The sequence below is a fragment of the Colias philodice genome, chromosome 17, assembly GCF_061535455.1.
Source record: "Colias philodice isolate Cphi_HAF_F1 chromosome 17, ilColPhil1 Martin Lab GWU primary, whole genome shotgun sequence".
In the NCBI taxonomy this organism is placed as follows: domain Eukaryota; kingdom Metazoa; phylum Arthropoda; class Insecta; order Lepidoptera; family Pieridae; genus Colias; species Colias philodice.
In genome coordinates this window covers 3,884,280-3,903,814 of record NC_143102.1, presented here as the reverse complement: position 1 = coordinate 3,903,814, position 19,535 = coordinate 3,884,280, and the positions used below count along the sequence as shown (strand labels likewise).

Sequence of the window (19,535 nt, the reverse complement as noted above, 5' to 3'; positions counted from 1 at the left end):
TTTAATAACTTGTTATTATTATAATCAATTCAAGGAGATAAACATTTATTTTTATTAATTTTTGTGATTGGCTTGATGGATAGGAAATATTGTAATACTGTGTCATAGCATAGGTATAGAAACTAAAACCAACTGTTTTAATTTTAAATGTGTATTTTTAAATGTTTATTATATAAGTATGTATATATTTCTTGCGCGGAGAAAGGAAATTCCTATGGGAATTAAAATAATAATTCACCAACTACTAGTCTCTCTATATCTCCAGACAAAAATCATACGAGCAAATCGCTCCGTTGCGGCGTGAAAAGACAAACAACAAAAAAACACATTTGTATTTTATACCTGTACTTTATAGTCTACGCATAGTCTACGTAACATTTTCTTTTATTTGAACAAAATTATAAACATTTTATCAAGATAAAACATTTACCTATTTGACTCACAAGTTGAAAAAGTGCGTCGAAGGACTGTTTATATCGATATCCTCTAATTCAGTTAATAATTTATAAGCTTCTACACAATCAAAGGTAGCAGCAACTTCTCTGGGTGTTTCATTTCTGTGGTTTGTTGCAAATAAATGCGCTCCTAAATCCATGAGAATTTTTATTAGCGTGCAATTATTATTCATGGCAGCAAAATGTAAGGCTTGGCGACCACCAGGGGCCTTGGGGTCATTTATGAGAGCACCTTCAGCGACAAGAAGTCGCATTATTTTGGATTCTTCCTCAGTCGGAGTTGACATCATTACAAATTCTGAAATTTTTATTTGTTAAAATATACCTAACTACATATATCGCTATAGTTGCAATATTACTTATTTAAAAAAATCCAATGGACATGATATTATTACATATACTTAATAATATAAAAAGAGATATTTTTTATTGTAAACTAACGAATGAATAATCCAGTATCCATTGGATTGGAACGAGGTAATATCTTGGCGCCATAATCAAACAGTAGTTGTGCCACAGCTAACAAAGGGCTGTATTTGGAGAGATTTCGTGATTATTGATCTGTAGTAGCTACACTTCATAAGTAGGTACCTATATAACTACTTATTAATAAAAGTACCTACCTATATTTTTTAGAAAATAATATACACTGATAAGTACTTATTTATACTGTGTTTATATTTTAAAATTTTGTAAACTAATAATATTCACAAAATGGTCTTTTTCTTGAACTAAAATCATCACCTCCTCATTAAACATAGTGATAGTGGTGTCATACCAACACTATCTTTAATGTTTGGATTAACTCCAGCCTTTAACAGAATTTCAACTGCTCGAATATTGCCAGAGCAAACGGCTAGATGGAGAGCATTTCTTCCCAAATGGTCCATTTCCTGAATGTTGGTATCAGTGCGTCTGAAACGTTTCAAACGTTTACCTTTGAATAGAGGTATTTGAACAAAAAGAACTGAGTAATCATGATGAGGTCGAAGGTCTATTATCGATAACGTAAAAATTCAAATGGTATCGAATTTGTTATAAGTAGTTTTTTGAAGTGAAAACTTCTTTAGCGGCGTTGAGCACTTTTTCTGTAATGGGTATAAAATCTTAAACTCGCGTCAGGACACGTGGCCTGATCGAAAAAGACGGATACCATTCCAAAATATCAAACATGCTCAACGTTAATAATCAAGTTTTCACTTCTGCCGGCACTCCCGGAGTGCAACCCGTCTTTTTTTTAATATTCGAATGCTGACGTTTCTCACGAATTCCCACTACACGTTTTCCAGATTTTTGTTTCGTTCGTAGAAATTATTTTGTGCGAAGAGGATATGGAATATTAGTATAGCCTAGGAAAGTAAAAATAGCAAAATCACCTTAAAATAATCTCTAAAAGTTGATCATTGCCAGTTTCAGCAGCTATAAGTAAATCCTTGTCAGCATGGAGAAACTCGATTGCTTCCCTCAGTTGTGGATCATTATGATACTGTTCTGATTCATACGAATGGCTAGATCCAATGTCTATTGATCTAGGAGATCCAGGATAGGATGGGATGTGCAAGTCCAGTGAATGCTCCGATATTTCTGAATTGGATTATAAATTTGTAGTAAGATGCCACAATTTTATTTCTTTAGGTACTATCGAGGTGATGTCACTTTATAGGTAGTTTATATTAGTTAATTAAATTTAAACTAAATAGATAATTATTATGGGTCACATGACACATCACAGTCACAATAAACAAAAGGCATTATTTAAACTCCCTCGGGGAAGGCTAGACAATTTGAATAAATATAAATAATGGGGTAATTTCATTTGGTAAAATATAGAAAAAAGAAAATTCATTAAATGCGTATTTATTTATTAAATTATACGTTCAATAATTGAAATATTCGTCATAACTGTTAACAGTAGACATTTTGAAATAGCAACTAAATATTATTCCACTTTGTCTTTATTTTTAGGCGGAAGGGAGTTACTAGAAATGTTTTGTGAAATTACGAATGAAGCAAATTGTTCATCCTCTAAAATAGTTTCCATTTTTGGAACATCGTCAAGCAGTGATGATTTCTTCTTTGTAGAAACTATTAAACCATCTCTTTCAACAAATTTATCTCTATTTTTTAAATAGGCTATCACAATTGAGTCGTTGTCTTCTTCATCTTCAATTTTAATAGGTAACTCGCAACTTTCACTTTGTAGATTTATTTCAATCATTTGTAATTCGTCCCTAGAATCTATATCAACAAATGCAGAATGAAATGGCTCGATTATAATATCTTTGCTGGTTGATGGAATACCAATGGGCAGGACATTTCGATTGTAATGTTTTGGCATTGCAACTTCTCTTGAATGTGGAATACTATTGATTAATAATTCTCTTGAACTTGGATTGCTTATGCAGCTTGAATCCACAATAACAAACATCTGATCTCTTTCAATATGAGTAGATTCTACATATTGTATGTTCTTTGTAGAACATTGTATTTCAGATCCATTGTTGCTGGAAAGAACATATAGGTACAAGAGTTTTATATAATAATCGATCATTTGTATCGAACTTTCATGTGAAAATATTGGTCTACGTCTTTGAGAGTTTTCTCGAACTAGTAGGTTTTTTAATAATGTTGTATCTGCTATAAGCTGCTGCATGTTGTTCACGTAGAAGCTGTAAATTTCTTTGCGCTTTTATCAGCTCCTCAATATGATTTGGTAATGCTCGATCCGGATAGAAAAAGTAGGTAAGCGATCGAAACAAATCTTTTCCTAACCGACATAGAAACATCTTATTGTAGCTAAATAACCATAAAAATAGTTCATACGTTGCCCTCGCCGTGGATTGGACATCTTCTTCAGGTTGGCTCGTAGAAGCTGTAGCTGTAGTCACTATATTCTTACTTTGTGTTTCCTCAAAACTTTTACTTATATTAGGTGTTTGTTTTTCATTCATATTAACATTTAATATAACATTGTCAAGTATGAAAATGACATGAGTTATACATTTTCGTTTTTTCATTTTAAAAATTTAGGCAGCTAAAAGTTTTTACTGTCGTGTTTTTCTGCTTGCGACAGACATAAAGCAACAACGGAAAAATGAATTTATATTGTGATAAATTATTGTCTGATTTAGGTACTATCGAGTTCCTTGCCTATTCTTCTTGGTGGTAGTTGGGTGATTACCTATTACATAAATTATATCGTTGGTGATAGCACATTCCGAATCAATAGTCTTTAAAAAAATTACTAATTCTTATATATTATTTATACACTTAAAAGACTAACTAAAAAAGTTATTGAGTTTCAGTGTCTATAGGGTTTGAAATAAAACAGCAATTATTAGATTATGCTATATTAATACAGCAAGTATACATATACACATTGACTAATACTAGACTTCGACTTTTTGTGAAGTCACACTTCACGAATAATGATGCTTGTGTAAATATTAGAGGAATTTAATGTATTTTGTTTCGTATGCATACATTAATGGATATGCAAGTAACTGAGGTAGGGAAAGTACGTGTTTAAAATATTGTAATATTAGGCCAATCTTAATTTAAATTTGAAAACGATTCTGCTACAATACCTGCTTACAAACTTATCTATAACTAAAATACTGACTATATCCTAAATATAGCAGAATAATTAAATGCAGAGATATAGCCCATCCTAACTAAAAGTGTTGATATCCAGTCGAAAGATAGATATCATAAATAATAGGGGAGCCCTTACATACGTTTTGTATTTTAAAGTTTGGAAAGGACAGTAAAGATCAGATATTTTCCTTCGAATGGATACCCAATGTAGAACAGCTTAAAGTATAAGTCGTCGGTACACGGGAAGGTCTTGTTCTTGGACACGGGGCGATGAACGCAGCAGTTCAGCAAGAGTATACAGATCATCACGAGGTCTGTAGTTATTTTGATGTATCATCCCATCAGAGCGTTTACGTGCAACCATGAAGCGTTTCATTCTATTAGCATACATTCTCTTGCGACGGGCTTCCTCATATCGACGAGCGACTTCATTCGGATCCACTTGGTACAAGTCTGGTAATCCTTGAGCCAAAGCCATTCGGTTCTGTTCAGAGAAGTAAGAGTGACGAGGATAATCTCTTTCGCGTGCTCCAATTACAACGGGTTCATTGTACCATACGTCTCCATTTTCATCGACTTCTGGCTGCTCTTCATCAAGCGTGTTTACGTGGCCATAATAACCATTAGGAGTCCAGTGGTTTGCATTCCATTCTTGTTTCCTGCGTTCTTGCGCTTCCCACATGTTGAGTAGAGCACGCACATCAGCAGCGCTGAGACCGGAGTCACGTTTACGGCGTTCTGATATTGGCCTGTGTACAAAATACAATTAGAATATGAGTATAAGACGAAATACGTATAGATATGTCCTTATTCGTTTGATTAAGGACATAACACTTATTTAAATTGCTTACCGGAAATTCTTCTTGTTGCCTCCAGTATTCTTACCCACATTTTTAGCAGAAGCCGCAGCACCACCAACTTTGCTTCCGCTGCCCCTTTTAAGACGATGGGTTTCGTAATCTTCGGCTGCAGTTTCTACAGGTGAAAGACTTTCCTGCTGCCTAAAATGAAAATCAGATTAAAATCTATTTCCAAAATCCGATATAGGTATACCTAATTTAACCTGTGAATTCAAAACGCTTACTTGAGGTTTTTCTTCCCAGAATTAGATTTGGTAGCTACTTTCGTTGCAGTACCAGCGCCTACAACTTTTGTTCCTGTGCCGCGCTTTCTGCGACGCGCGTCGTATCCAGCAGACAGCCCTTCTATGGCCGGTGGTTCTCCATACAATTCTGGTCTCAATATGAGGTTATCCAGTTCACCTGTTGATTGAGGCGAATCATATCTTTGATCAATTACTTGTTCAAATCCTTCTTGATTTCCTGAAATAATCGCCGTGTCATTCAAAATAATATTGAATGGAAGGTTATGGAAGCAAGTCAAAATTGTATGGTGAAGTGTTTACCTTCCTCACTGAGAGCGAGTGGATATGGTTCCAGATCATTTTTGTCGCTCTTATTCAAAAATAATGACTGAGTGTCGTCTTTTGTTTGGTCCCAATTTTCGGGTAGCTCAGCAATTGGACCGTTTTCTAATAATGAATAAACTATAAATTGGTTAATTAAATTTCAATTAAACGAAAATAACTGTATGAATACATAGTTATGTATCATTGTATGTATGAATATACATCGATACCTACTGTGCTATTTCCATACGTTATATTACTCGTATAATAATGGCTAATCGTAAAGTTATAAGTTTATAATATAGGAAGATACCTAATTCATATTGTTGTAGGTATACCTACTGTGTTAAATAGCTTGTTATTTCTTTTAGAAAAATTTATTTTATGTAAGAGCAAGCAATTTCAATTTTATTGTAAAGTATGCTTATACCTTACAATAAAATTGAATTTCAGTGAAAGGCTTGTAAAGGTCATAGTTGAGGCAGAACGAAAAACGTAGAAGCGCGCAGGACACCTGTTGCTAAAAATAGAACTGCGCGGATATGAGCCGGCTGATCGATACAAACAGTGATAGACTATGAAAATTATATATAAAGAAACAACATACTGAAAACATTATAATCCTTTTTCTAATTGATAATTGATTGATAATATAATTTTAATGGTATATATTCCTACTAGTATAGAAAAAAATAATATAACAGTTACCCTACCTTTGTTATTAGAAGGCGTTGGTAGCGCATCGCTCAGAAGAATTACCGCGACAAACGCGGTCAGCGAAATTACCAACATATTCACGACTCGAATAAGAAATTATTAATTAATATTTAGGTTACAAGGGAGGAAATTTCTGTCTTCGGATGGCGAGCGACGAGTTCCAGCATCAACTGGAGAAAAAGCTATCGTCGGTGTCGATATTGTGCGAACATGCGCAGTGAACTATGCAGGGACGAACTGATAGCTTCGACGAGTAATCTAGATATTGCATAACACAGGCTGGAGTTTTTATCTAAGCTTTCTTATCACTTATTCAAACGCATTTCAGATCGATAATGCCTTCTACATGTTTAGAAAATAATAATTTGATGCTAATAGATTTGAAGATAATATTCCAATATCTAGTATTTTATTGTATTTTCTTTTCAAATATTTTGGGGGCTCGAAAAAATCAAGTCAATTAACATTTCAATTTAGCGATATGTCATTGCAATATACGTAGTAAGGAATACCTACGATAAATATAACATTCCTTTGCAATAATATGATGGAAGACTTTAGACAAAACATAAATAAATATGTATATACTTACCTATTAACTATGTTCTTCATATTAGTTATTAAACAAACTCCATTTCTCGGAATTAGTATTTAAAAAAAGACCTAAATCAATTTTTCCATAAAATTGATATATTTTATTATTACTTAATTTTATTTCAAAAGAATGCCTCCCTGACCCTATGACGTCTAGCAAAAGCTACTTTAATAAATAAACCTTTCGACGAAATATCGCAATGGTGGAAAGAGATGAGATGGAAGCGTCGAGACTCGAGACGCCCATTAATTACAATACATTGAACATTATTTCGTTTTAATTTACAGTTTTTATGTTTGTTTCTGGAAAATTTTCCTCTTAACAAGATTTCGGGGTCAATAATTTGGGCAGTGTTAGGTACATAAATAATTCTTATTAGTTAATTATAAAGAATGCATGATTAAAACTTTTTCGTATCGTTTTGTTGCATAGAGATACTCCGATGGGTAGATAAGTAATAACTATTAAGTATAATCAGTAGACGTGTAATGAATTTATCAGTACGATAACGCAACTTTGGATTAAGTGTAGTCTCGTTTCAGTTCTTATCCAGAAACGTAGTCTTCGCTGTTAGAAATAAATTAATAGGTTCACGATAGTTACCTATAATCGTTATGATTTCTTGGCAAGGATACGGGACAATAATAAATGGTACAAACAAGTTATCATTTGTAGCTATCCCAAAAGTTTCCAAGGTTTATATTTTTCCTTTAACAAATAATATATTCTCCCAGATTTCATTCTACTACCAATCCATGCTGTATATCGCTCAATAAGTCGCTAACGGCAATCATCTGCTTGTTCAGATACTTTATGACTTGCACAATAGGCACAAAGGCAGACTGGAGAGCTAATAGATTCTCGCGACCGAGTCAACAACGTCCTGTTAACAGGTTAGGTACCATTTGATACTTTGATATGTTTATAGCTTCCTTTCACCTAGGATTTTAAAGTACAAATTTATAAACTCCAAATGAAGAGTTTGTATGACTACAATAGATACCTATTACCTAGTTAGATGCGTACATATAATGGAAAACTTTTTTTTAATTCACACGCTACGAAATGCGTCGTTTTTTGGGACTTGGGAGCGTTGTTAAAATGGCTGATTATAGGTATCTAATTGACAAATAAAAAACCCAATAGTTAAGTATTTATAATATTTTAACTTTATTTTAGATAGTTAGGTAACTACCTACCTAAAATTAATTCTATATACCTCTGTTATTGACTATTGTAATAGAGGTCAATGGGCAGAGCATAGGGCAGAGAGTATCAACACAGGTATCACGGTGATTATGGCCGCCAAAAATTGTAGGGTAACAGTCGTGAATAAGTAACACATGGTAACATTCGTGAACGACGGTAACACATGTGAACTTTATAAATCCTAGTGTACATACTAGAAAAAAATTATGTCTTATATTTATTTAATTGTATTTGTTGTTGTAAATAAAAAACGGATTTACGAGTTATTAGAAACTGTTTTAATTAAATCAATCACAATTAGGTACAGTTACAGTCACGGACGACGCCAAAAGGAACAAGGAAGTTAACCACAGATTATAGCAATAAAATAATGACATTGACAATGCACCACAGATCTAGTACAATACACAATGTAAATGTAAGAAGGCTGCAATTTCAAATTTTAACACACCCACCAAATTAAAGCCTTCTTCAGTCTAAACTTCAATTTACTTTACATATTCCTTTACATATAAACACAGATCAAAACAAAAAATTATCAAAAATGACATACATAATCATACACACAGTTTGTAACAGTGTACTGATACATTAATATGTATTACAACAAAACAAAAATATCAAAACAAAAATTACATCTTTAATTTTACACCCATTTTATCTCTTAAATATTGAAATCTCACTCGAGGAAGGGGTTTAGTAAATATATCTGCACACTGTTCATTAGTACATATATAGCTTAAATCTATTTCATTCTCTTGAAACTTCTCCTTTACAAATTTATACTTTACATCAATGTGCTTACACCGTTTATGAAAATCTACATTTTTAATTACTGAAATTGCACTTTGATTGTCTACATTTAAGCAAATTGAATCCTGATTATACGCACTAATATCACAAAGTAATCTTTTAATCCATAAAGCTTCTTTTGTGGCCGAACACGCAGCCATGAATTCTGCCTCTGTAGTGCTCAGTGCAATGCTCTGTTGCCGTTGACTCGACCAAGTGACAGCTGCACCATTTTTTATGAAAACATACCCAGAAGTAGATCTTCTAGAGTCGGTGTCTGTGGCATAGTCTGAATCACTATACCCTTCTACTATATTATTGTCTGTTGAAGAATAATTTATACCATATTCTTTAGTTTCTTTTAAATATTTAAGTATCTTTTTAACAACAACCCAGTGAGTGTCATCATAGCAATCAAGATACCTACTAACTAAGCTGACTCCAAACATGATGTCAGGCCTACTTACAATAGCTAAGTGCATAAGAGAACCTACGGCCTCTCTATATGGTATTCTCTCTTCAAGTGTCACCTTTTTCTTTATTAGGGAAGTATGAGGATCAATAGGTATACTACATCCATTAGCATTGTTCATGTTAAATTTTATCAATAATTTTTCAATATATTTTGTTTGATGAATGAATAAGTGTCCTTTAGACCTCTCTATTTGCAAACCAACAAAATTTCTTGGCTCCATAGTTTTAACTTCAAAATTTTCTTTTAGCTGACTTATAACTTTATCAATTACAGATTTATCCTTTGATATTATTAATCCATCGTCAACATATAACAACAAATAAACTTTAATACCATTTACATGACCTGTATAGACACATTGATCTGAGTGACTGTTATTAAAACCAAAATTGTTCAGAACAGTTTTGAACTTAGAGTTCCAACACCTTGGAGCTTGTTTTAATCCATAAAGAGATTTTTTTAATTTACAAATATAGTTTGATGGAACATCTAATCCTTCAGGTGGATACATATATATATTTTCTGTTATGTCTCCATACAGAAAAGCAGTTTTAATATCAAACTGTATCATTTCAAGATTGTGTTGACATACTTCAGTTAGTATAATTCGGACTGAGTCATATCTCACCGTTGGAGAAAATGTTTCTGTATAATCAATTTGATAGCTTTGTGAACATCCCTTGGCACATAATCTAGATTTATAAATCATACCTGTTGGCTCATCTTTGATACGAAAGACCCACTTGCATCCAATAGTCTTAACATTTGGAGGCTTCTCTACCAACGTCCAGGTTTCATTTTGTTTGTGTGCCTTAAGCTCCTCCTGAATTGATTGTTTCCATTTGTCTCCATCCCGGCACGACACAGCTTCAGAGTATGTCTGCGGCACATCAGGTAATGTAACTCCATCTATGCAGAGGTAAGTATTATTATCTTTTATTATTCTTTTAGATCTTGTTGTTATGTTAATATTCGGTAGTAATTCAATTTTTCTTTCAGGTATGTACAGAGATATGTCATCATCATTGGAATGAAAAGAATCATCGCTATCTGTTGCGGAGGTTATATCTTTAGATTGGGAATTATCCAGTGAATTTTCATTCAACTCAGAATTTACATTTGTAGGCTTAACATTACATGTTGATTCTATATTTTCACTACTAGAAATTGGTACTACAACATTATTTTGTTTTATTGAATTTTCCAAAAAGACAACATCTCTACTTACAATTCCTTTCTTTGTTTTAGAATCTATGAATTTGTAGCCTTTTGTACCGTCGCTGTAACCAACAAATATAAATTTTCGTGACTTTACATCCAACTTACTTCTTTTTTCTTTAGGAATATGCACCATCGCAGGACATCCGAATATTCTCATGTGGCTCAAATTTGGCTTTTTTCCAGTCCATACTTCATATGGTGTTGCATCTGATAAACTGCGGGTGGGAGAGCGGTTCACTATGTAAGCTGCTGTAGTTACCGCTTCAGCCCAAAAATCTTTCTGTAAACCAGAGTTTAACAACATACATTTAGCACGCTCAATAAGTGTACGGTTCATTCGTTCGCTTAATCCGTTTTGTTCGGGTGAGTATGGATTTGATGTCTGGTGCAAAATTCCATGCTTTTTCAGGTAAGTCTCAAAAATATTATTTTTATATTCAGTTCCATTGTCAGATCTAAGAATTTTTATTTTTTTATTCAATTCATTTTCCACTCTATTTTTATATTCAACAAATTTTTGAAATACTTCACTTTTGTTTTTTATAGGATATATGCATACTCGGCGAGAAAAGTCATCAATAAAGGTTACAAAATACCTTGCTCCTCCTATTGATGTCTGCTGCATCGGTCCACACACATCACTGTGGATAAGTTCTAGCAAGCTGGTTGCTCGGGAACCTTCAGCAGGGAACGGTTTTCTCGTTTGCTTGCCTTCAAGACAGGTAACACAGATGGAATTTTCCATACCTGTTGACAAGTTGACTCCTTCTGTACAGAGAGGTACCTTATTAAGACTTGTGAAATTTAAATGACCCATCCTTTGGTGCCACAGATAAGTATCATCATCAGCCTTGGCCATCATGACTTGCATTTCTTGAAGAGTGTTTAACAGATATGTTGCATTCATTAATCTAGCATGTGCTACTAATTTGTTACTAGCATTGTAAATTTTACAGCCAGATTCATTAAATATTACATTGCATCCACTTTGAATTATTTTGCTAACTGATAACAAATTAGTTTTCAATTCTGGTACAAATAAAACATTCCTCACCTGTATTGAATCGGTGCTGCCATCATGTGCCTTTACCTTAATACATACATTCCCGCAGCATTCAACTTTTAATTCTTTGTTGTTAGCAATCCTTATGCTCGGTACAGGTGAAACGGTGATGTCAGTGAGCCAGTCCCGGTGCATAGTCATATGCATGGATGCTCCTGAGTCAACATGCCAAGAATTAGACTCATTTGCTGTGGATGCTGAAAAAGCTGCAACATAACCTGTGTCTTTATCTGTTTTTTTACTGGTTGTCTTCTTATGCCAACAATTTTTGCTGAGATGTCCGTACTTATTACAATTAAAACATCTAGGGCCTTTCTTATCACTTTTGGGCAAGTATTTTTTTGTGTTTGTATAAAGTGCAGTAGTGTCTGACATTTTCACTTCCTGTAGTAATTTATTTTTTACTAAGTCAGCACTAATTTTCATACCGGAACTTTCTAAGCCCATAATCATGGGCTTATACATATCTGGCAGCCCTGCCAGCATTAATGTGCCCAACCACTCATCATCGACATGAAATTTTATATTTCTTAATTTGTGCGCGGCTGTCATAATTTTATTTACATAGTCTTCCACTGACAAGCTGCTTTCTAAATCGGTGTTAATTAATTCTTTTAATAAGCCAACTTTCCGTGTCAGTCCTTGGTCTTCGAAAGAAATCGTGAGGTTGTCCCAGACTTGTTTGGCATTGACTGCATCTTGAATATGGATATAAAGTATAGGATCAATCAATAGAATCAATTTTGACTTAGCTTTTACATCCTTTTTCATAGCCTTTGGATCATTACAATCGGGTTCCCTCGTAAGACATTCATCTAACTCCTCGTGTTGCAGATACGCTCTGACGGCGAAACTCCAGTTGGACCAGTTGTCTCGTCCCGTGAGTTTTGGGATCGACATAATTGTATTGTTACTGTTCATCTTGAATTTTGAAAAGCAGCAGAAAGATCGCGAGCCGGTAACTGATGTGAGGTTATGCACGCGGTACTTTGTCGGACTAATTATTATTCAACAATCGACTGTAATCTGTACTACGGCAGGTTGGCCTGGGCCCATAACCTGTTGTTGTAAATAAAAAACGGATTTACGAGTTATTAGAAACTGTTTTAATTAAATCAATCACAATTAGGTACAGTTACAGTCACGGACGACGCCAAAAGGAACAAGGAAGTTAACCACAGATTATAGCAATAAAATAATGACATTGACAATGCACCACAGATCTAGTACAATACACAATGTAAATGTAAGAAGGCTGCAATTTCAAATTTTAACAGTATTTATTATTATCTATTTTTTAAGTATTGATGTAGTATGTATGTAATATTGATATTATTGAGTTTTGTGTACATAATTATTTATGTTATAATTATATCCCTGTATATTGTTTATTTCCTATAGTTTTTGATTTTGTTTTCATACCCTTAATTTTACTTATTTTCTTTATGATTGCGCCTTCGCGTTTAACCAGCATCGTACATGTCCTTTATTTTTGTGGTTGCCTGGAAGAGATTGCATTAAGCAATAAGGCCGCCTTTTGTGCACTTACCATATTCATGTTTTCTTGTTAAATGTTTTTATTACTGGTACTTGTACAATAAAGTGTCATAAATAAAAAAGAAATAAAAACTTATACTTTTTGTAAAGATCGTTCTGAGTTTTTAATAAATAGCGTCGCTGTTTCTTGTTTTTCTTAAAAGTCTTAACTTCATTCTTTCCAGCTGTTGCCCTACTGACGTCGTCTCTTTCATAGAACTGTTTGATTTCGTTTATAATTATATTATTTTTCTTCAAAATGTTTTTTTCTGCGACGAGCACTACCTTTTAAAACCAATGAAGCTGCAGTTGCGCTTTTCACCTTGTATTTCTTTGTTATTTCATTCTCAAGTACAGTTTTGAAAATATTGCGGTCTTTATTATTCTTTGTGTTTGCATATGTATCCTGCAAAGCAGTAGTTAAAACGTTGAAGGTCAGTAGTTGCTTTTTAACTTTTTGTTTTTCGGGCGTCGTTATGTTGGGTAAGTTGTTTTCTATGTAATTTTCTGTTTTCGATAGTGGTGTCATTTCAGTTATTGGAACCATACTGGCTGTGTTTTCAGTTTGATGGGTTAATGAGACACAAATACTGATTATTTCAATATTAACTTTATTTCTAAATAAAAATACCGGGAACATATTATACAGTCACTATAATATCACAGAGCAGAGAGAAAAACCACAGAGCAAGCGTAAGCTGGTGTTGCAACTTGCAAGGCGCAAAGTTCAAAATTACAAAAATATATTTAACACAGTTGTTGGAACTTCTTCAGTGGCTGTATTTTTTGCCTTGAGTTCTTCTATACATTCAAGTAATGATTTTTGATTTTTTATCAAGCGACAACATTTTTTTTTAAGTGTTATAATAGTATTTGACAAGTTATTTATTTTGGTGTGAAAACTTTCCTTTTCAATAGCAAACCGCCTCAAATTTTTTTTTCGTTCTGCTAATCGTGCTTTCTTAATTTTATCATCAATGGTCTCGCTTTCATTTCCTTTGATATCTTCACAATTTTCAAGTTTAATTTTTTGCCTATTTTTCCTTTCTCGCCACTGTTTCTGTAGTTTCTTCTTTTCATTCTCTGTACATTCGCTAATTTTTTTTCTTTCTTTATTCCGCGCTGAATTTTTTCGTTTAGCTTCTTGAAACTTTTCAGGGTTATTGGCTCGCATTCGCTCCCTATACCGTTTTTGTTTCTCTGCCGCCGTAAGTGCCATCTAAAAGGTAAATAAATAATTTAAAAATAATAATGTAAATTTTGACTTTATTCGATTACACGCAACGTAGGTACTTACGAGGTAATAAAGAAATATCTGTACATATATAGATGCATATATAAGCTTATATCTTATACACTGGAGATTTCGGTATGAACATTTGACGTGTAAGAAGAAAATATTGCCCAGTTGTAGTGTTTTATCACTTTCACACCTAACTTGGTATTGCCACTGTTAATACGAAGTTTTCCCAAGGATACTATGTATGCTGTAATATTCTGTGCAAAAGGTTAGTTTTTGTACATGAGTTTGTTGATAAATTGCCAACAACGTCATTCAGAAGCATTGTTGGATGAGACAATTATTATTTATGCTAAATAAAATAAGTATCTGAACAAATTATTAAAAAGCGATACTCCCTGATTATGGGTAGTTACCATAATAAAATTGTAGCAACTCTCACTTTGAAAATATGGCATTAGTGTCAAAAAAATTGCGTCGCTTCGAATATTTAAGTTAATATTGTTGCGTATTGCACGCCTCATAAGCGAAGCGTTGAGGTGGGTACTACTGTCACTTCGCGCAAAACATCTGATTTTTCAAACTTAAAATGTCTTTATGTATCATACATTGCACTTGTAAGATAATACATACACACACATATTAAGAAAAAACACTATTTTTAACGTTCATGATATTTTTGATGTCATTTTTGTTATTTAAACTAGTTAAAAAACAGTTTAAAAAAGTTCTGTCTTGGACGTCCGTGTGTCTGTATGTGCGGATCCTTTTTCTTGTTAACACGATAGCGACCGAAATACTTTACTAATCGAGTCTTTTTTTTTCTCTTACGCTTGAGTATGCTCAGGAATAGAACCCTTTCATTTTTCAGGGTCTGATTCGATGTGGTTTAATTGTTATTAAATAAACAAAAATAATAATTAATAAATATTTATTAAAAAAAATTATGAGGCGTGCACTTTTGGATTTTCCAAATTTTTTAATAAATATTTTCCGAATATTAATAATGTATTGCATTGTGAAAAATTGCAGAAGTTTTTGGACACCAAATTCTGGCCTATAATTTCACAGGCAAGTGTATATTTACGATATTTACAATATTCCTCAATACTCATGCATTTACCTGTTTAGAATCATTTTAATGGCAAAAATCGTCAAATTTATCATCATTTTACTAAGCAATCATGTTAAATAAGTTCTTTTCCTAATATTTTAATCATTTTTCAACAAGTTTTCAACAAACAAATTTAACAAGTAAGGTAACCATGATAATGGGTTTTTACGGATAGCGACGATAATATATTGCTAAACAATATTATGATGAACATTTAGAACACCATTTTAAAAATTTTTATACTAGTAATGAAACAACACACGACATCGGTATTGCACTCACATATTGTGGTTTGTTCTTTTTTACATTGAAATTTATACTTTTTAACCTAATATTTTTTTGTTTTACGTATTTCAGCTTTCCAAAAAATGAAGTAAAAAGTAATGTAAAGTGCCTATCAAGGGTAAAATTACTGAGGATTACGACCCAGAAAAAAATACTGCTATAAACAGTTTTAATTTGATGTTTTTGGCTTGAAGTTGACCCGTCGAAGCAATGCGTTTAAAAAGAAGATCTGAGTAACTTACAATTTGGTAAACAGCATCTGATGCAAAACACAACTTTCCTCTATTTACAAAGGATGTTAATGATGTATATCGGTTAATATCCAAGCTTTGTAGCCAAAAGTTATCAAGCGTTATTTAAAACTATCATGCTCTACCAATTAAAATTGTATGTCGTATAAAGGTGATAATTCTTGTAAGTTGACCAGTAATTATAATAAAAATACTGTTAAAAATATATGTCGTTATTATTTATAGACAAACCAGCGTGGTCACCCACAGAAAGAGACAAAAAACAACACTGACGTCATTCAAGGTTATATTTTCTTGTGACAAGTTAATGGTCATAGTGCAATCTCCAGTGTATTAGATATAAGCTTCTTGCTTCCATATTTAGAAAAAGCAAAAAATACATGTATCATAGTTTTTGATCTAGTTTTCATTAAAATAAAAAAAATAAGTAGCTTAAAATTTTGAAATATTGTCAATTGTCAATTTGATAGTGTGTACTACTCTTTACAACTGTTCACGAATGTTACGTAACGCATATCGTATAGGAGCTAGCAACGTTGACAAGAGAGAATTTTAGTATAGTTGGTTCTTTGATATACTGTTTCTCTTCCTATTTCGGTTAGAGTCCGGGGCCCGGGCTGTCTGGCTGGCCGGAGTGGTTGCGTTTATTAGTGCGCATCTTATCTGCACAGGAAAGTATCCGTAATTTAAAGTCATTTATTAACGCGTAATTTTTGATCTTTTGCCTTTAGATAGATCCATCAGACATATTTTTTTTATTGTAAGACGTTTTTTTCGTTGTTAAATAGATGCCATAGGTACGCAATTTTTTATTTCAAAATAATTAAAATGTCATCGAAATAAGTGAAATTAGCCAGACAGCCCGGACTCTAACCGAAATAACAAGAGAAACAGTATATCAAAAACCCAACTATACTAAAATGACTAGCTCCCGTACCAATATGGTAACACATGGAATCATTCGTGAATCAAAATACTCGTGGACATAATATACGACTTTTGATGTAGTAGGACGCCCTTAAGTTCAATTCGTAAAAGGAATTGCAAATATACACACACACTTTAAAATAATATGTAAAACTTTCATTCTTACCGTGGATATCCTCGCATAAAAACATTAAAAACTTCCGAGACAAAAATGACGATCACCTTCAACAACACTTTGACAGGAAACAAACTGGCGAGTGGCGATTTCTTTCCTTAGGTTGGCCAACTTGTACCATGGTGTTGCTATATATCAAAAATTATGTTTGACGGACCGGGAATCTCTTCTTAATAGTTGTTATATAAGGTAACACTAACAGGTAACTTACGTGAGGTTTCATTCGGGAAACAAAAATGAGACATAGGTATTTTACGTTATAATATTCAAATTAATTTAGCGTCACATATCTTCTTATATATAAAAATGAATCGCAAAATGTGTTGGTAAGCGCATAACTCGAGAACGGCTGAACCGATTTCGATAATTATTTTTTTATTATATTCCTTGAAGTACGAGGATGGTTTTTACGTAGAGAAAACGTAAATATGTACCACGGGCGAAGCCGGGGCGGACCGCTAGTTATTGATAAAATAATTTAGAAATACCAACAAAAACAGGTTCAAAAAAAAATTTAAGTGTCTTTAAAGTACGAGATGTGTTAGTGGGACCAACGAATTTTGTATGGAGACTAAAATAAACTCGTTTCAAAAAGAATTAATTAATAAACTCCATATAAAATAGATCTCCATCGTTTTTGGGAATGTCGATTAAAAAAAATAAAAACCTCCAATCCGCGTAATGTACCTATATGTGCATTTCGTTAAGCTAGGCGTCCATTAGAGATCCATTAGAGAGGCGGATCGCATCGGAACGGGCCGCGGCACTGTTATGCTCTTGCGTCCATCTGTACGGGGCGCGGCGGACCGCCTAGGCCTAAGCGAATTTTATCTAACAGACGTATTTTCGTGCTTGAATTGACATCGCGCTACCATGGACAGCTCCGAAGAAGAGATTTTACGACTTCAAATCAATAGAACAATATCTGGTACAACAAAAAAAAAGAATTATTTAAATCGGACTTATACTTTTGGAGATATGCGTGGACAAATATACAAACACTTTTGAAATTTGGCACAGGTCTTTATTAGAAGCTGATATAGATTAACATATCCAAAAACTGGGCATTTCTGGAAATATACAATAATACATACCTACATACGGATCGAATTGATAACCTCCTTTTTTGAAATCGGTTAAAAACCTAGAATTTAAATGAATTATTTAATGAACTAACTTACACGTGTTGAAATTTTATTGATATTTTTGGTTTTATGGCATTCAACTGCTTTTTATATTAATTATAAATTTATAACTCACATGTTTCATTCAAAATCTGTGCTATTTCTTGCCATATATAATATATATTCATGCGCCGCTGCTCATCGTGATATCTAGGGTCTCCTAGATCATACAGTTCTCTATACTTTTGCACTATAGAAATAAGCAGTTCTTCGTTCATTTTCGTTTATTTTTTAGCTCGGCACGTGCGCTAAAATCCGTCTGCCTGCGTCCACTAGACGGATCGGGGCGGGTCGCAGCGCACCGCCGCGCCGGCAGAAATACGCCTGCAAAACGATCCGCCAATGCGTTGCGGCCCGCCGCGGCCGCGCTCCGATCCGTCGCTAATGGACGATGTTTCATACAAAACATAGGCCGGCGTATTTTTGCGTTGCGATGCAGCCCGACCCGATCCGCCTAGTCACTAGTGGACGCCAGCCATTACTTATCTGTTTTGAGGACGATTTCTAAAGAATAATCACATAAATTAAGTGATATTAAATTATCTAATAGTTACAACTATTTTATAACCAGCTTACTAGACTTTGCAGACTTCTAAGCAATAAAATCATTTTGTTAATCTTTGAACAAAATATAATGCTCTACAGCTTTAGTTCTACGGCGCTATAGTACCTATATAATATATATATTATATTCTATGCTTCTACCCACACTTCTACCAACCTGCATTTGATGGCCTGTACCCTCGTAGGAGGGCGATGTCCTTACAGTGGGAACATAATGGGCTGATAATAACTGTATGTAGGCATGGACAAATATCTAGATATTTATTGGGTCCATGATGCAGGTAAGTTTCAAAATTTGGTAGTAAATTGTAAAGCCTTAATCATGCCTAGGTAGGTATATGCATTTATTTAATTTCAACGTTGCGGTCGGTCTATCGGTTCATCTATAACAAATATAACATTGAATCTTCCTCTCTTCAGTAACTACTACTTAAGTATCAAAGTTATTAAGTTTTGTAATGTACAGTCTATATTATAATATACATACATATTTATGTTAAGTTAAATTATTTATCAGGAAAATTATTGTGAATTTAATGAAGGAAAAATAAATAAAAAAACGATTAAAAAATAAGGTTTATTGTGATATTTTTTAAAACAAATAAATTAAAGAAACATGTCTTAACTAATATTGAAAGTGATTCTAATTAGAGTTCAGTTTTATATCAAAGGAAAACAATTTCATTTTTAATTATTGCAGTGTAGTTCATTCAATATTAAGTATAAA

At 33.4% G+C, this 19,535-nt stretch overlaps 4 protein-coding genes across 6 annotated transcripts in view; 1 reads left to right on the top strand and 3 right to left on the bottom strand.

Moving 5' to 3' along the window:
- The window catches only part of Pgant5 (polypeptide N-acetylgalactosaminyltransferase 5), a 170,599-nt gene that overhangs the window by 63,249 nt on the left and 87,815 nt on the right, over positions 1-19,535 (top strand). The window lies entirely within an intron of this gene.
- On the bottom strand, positions 440-3,303 carry LOC149480987 (nuclear factor NF-kappa-B p105 subunit-like). The gene is made up of 5 exons (XM_089706103.1): positions 3,279-3,303; positions 1,832-2,039; positions 1,200-1,370; positions 897-985; positions 440-753 (listed from the first exon to the last, which is right to left on the bottom strand). The coding sequence occupies exons 1-5, from the start codon at positions 3,301-3,303 to the stop codon at positions 440-442; spliced, it is 807 nt and encodes a 268-aa protein (XP_089562229.1).
- Positions 3,790-6,419, bottom strand: LOC149480986 (putative neuropeptide precursor protein). Of its 3 annotated transcripts, none has more exons than XM_089705943.1 (5): positions 6,174-6,419; positions 5,458-5,598; positions 5,137-5,374; positions 4,904-5,053; positions 3,790-4,801 (listed from the first exon to the last, which is right to left on the bottom strand). In XM_089705943.1, exons 1-5 carry the CDS (start codon positions 6,250-6,252, stop codon positions 4,270-4,272), a joined length of 1,140 nt encoding a protein of 379 aa, XP_089562069.1. In that variant the 5' UTR covers positions 6,253-6,419; the 3' UTR covers positions 3,790-4,269. The 3 variants fall into 3 exon arrangements, with proteins under 3 accessions (XP_089562069.1, XP_089562070.1, XP_089562071.1); XM_089705944.1 differs by having other exon boundaries at positions 5,458-5,583; positions 6,174-6,417; XM_089705945.1 differs by lacking the exon at positions 5,458-5,598 and having other exon boundaries at positions 5,137-5,314; positions 6,174-6,418.
- LOC149480985 (uncharacterized) lies at positions 12,808-17,168 on the bottom strand. Its single transcript, XM_089706102.1, has 4 exons — positions 17,052-17,168; positions 13,806-14,287; positions 13,424-13,658; positions 12,808-13,353 (listed from the first exon to the last, which is right to left on the bottom strand). Exons 2-4 carry the CDS (start codon positions 14,285-14,287, stop codon positions 13,138-13,140), a joined length of 933 nt encoding a protein of 310 aa, XP_089562228.1. The 5' UTR covers positions 17,052-17,168; the 3' UTR covers positions 12,808-13,137.

Bases quoted from the DNA above. Each gene is read 5' to 3' on its own strand.
- LOC149480985 (XM_089706102.1), bottom strand. From the start codon at position 14,287: ATGGCACTTACGGCGGCAGAGAAACAAAAACGGTATAGGGAGCGAATG. The intron at 13,659-13,805 runs GTAATTTTGAAC...TGAAATAATCAG, and splicing joins ACTGTGTTAAATATATTTTT to TATTTGTGTCTCATTAACCC. The intron at 13,354-13,423 runs GTACTTGAGAAT...TGGTTTTAAAAG, and splicing joins ACCGCAATATTTTCAAAACT to GTAGTGCTCGTCGCAGAAAA.
- LOC149480986 (XM_089705943.1), bottom strand. From the start codon at position 6,252: ATGTTGGTAATTTCGCTGACCGCGTTTGTCGCGGTAATTCTTCTGAGC. The intron at 5,599-6,173 runs GTAGGGTAACTG...ACCAATTTATAG, and splicing joins AACGCCTTCTAATAACAAAG to TTTATTCATTATTAGAAAAC. The intron at 5,054-5,136 runs GTAAGCGTTTTG...TTTTCATTTTAG, and splicing joins TCTGGGAAGAAAAACCTCAA to GCAGCAGGAAAGTCTTTCAC.
- LOC149480987 (XM_089706103.1), bottom strand. From the start codon at position 3,303: ATGTCCAATCCACGGCGAGGGCAAC. The intron at 1,371-1,831 runs GTGATTTTGCTA...GAAACGTTTCAG, and splicing joins CTTTTAGAGATTATTTTAAG to ACGCACTGATACCAACATTC. The intron at 986-1,199 runs GTGATGATTTTA...CTCCAAATACAG, and splicing joins TCACTATGTTTAATGAGGAG to CCCTTTGTTAGCTGTGGCAC.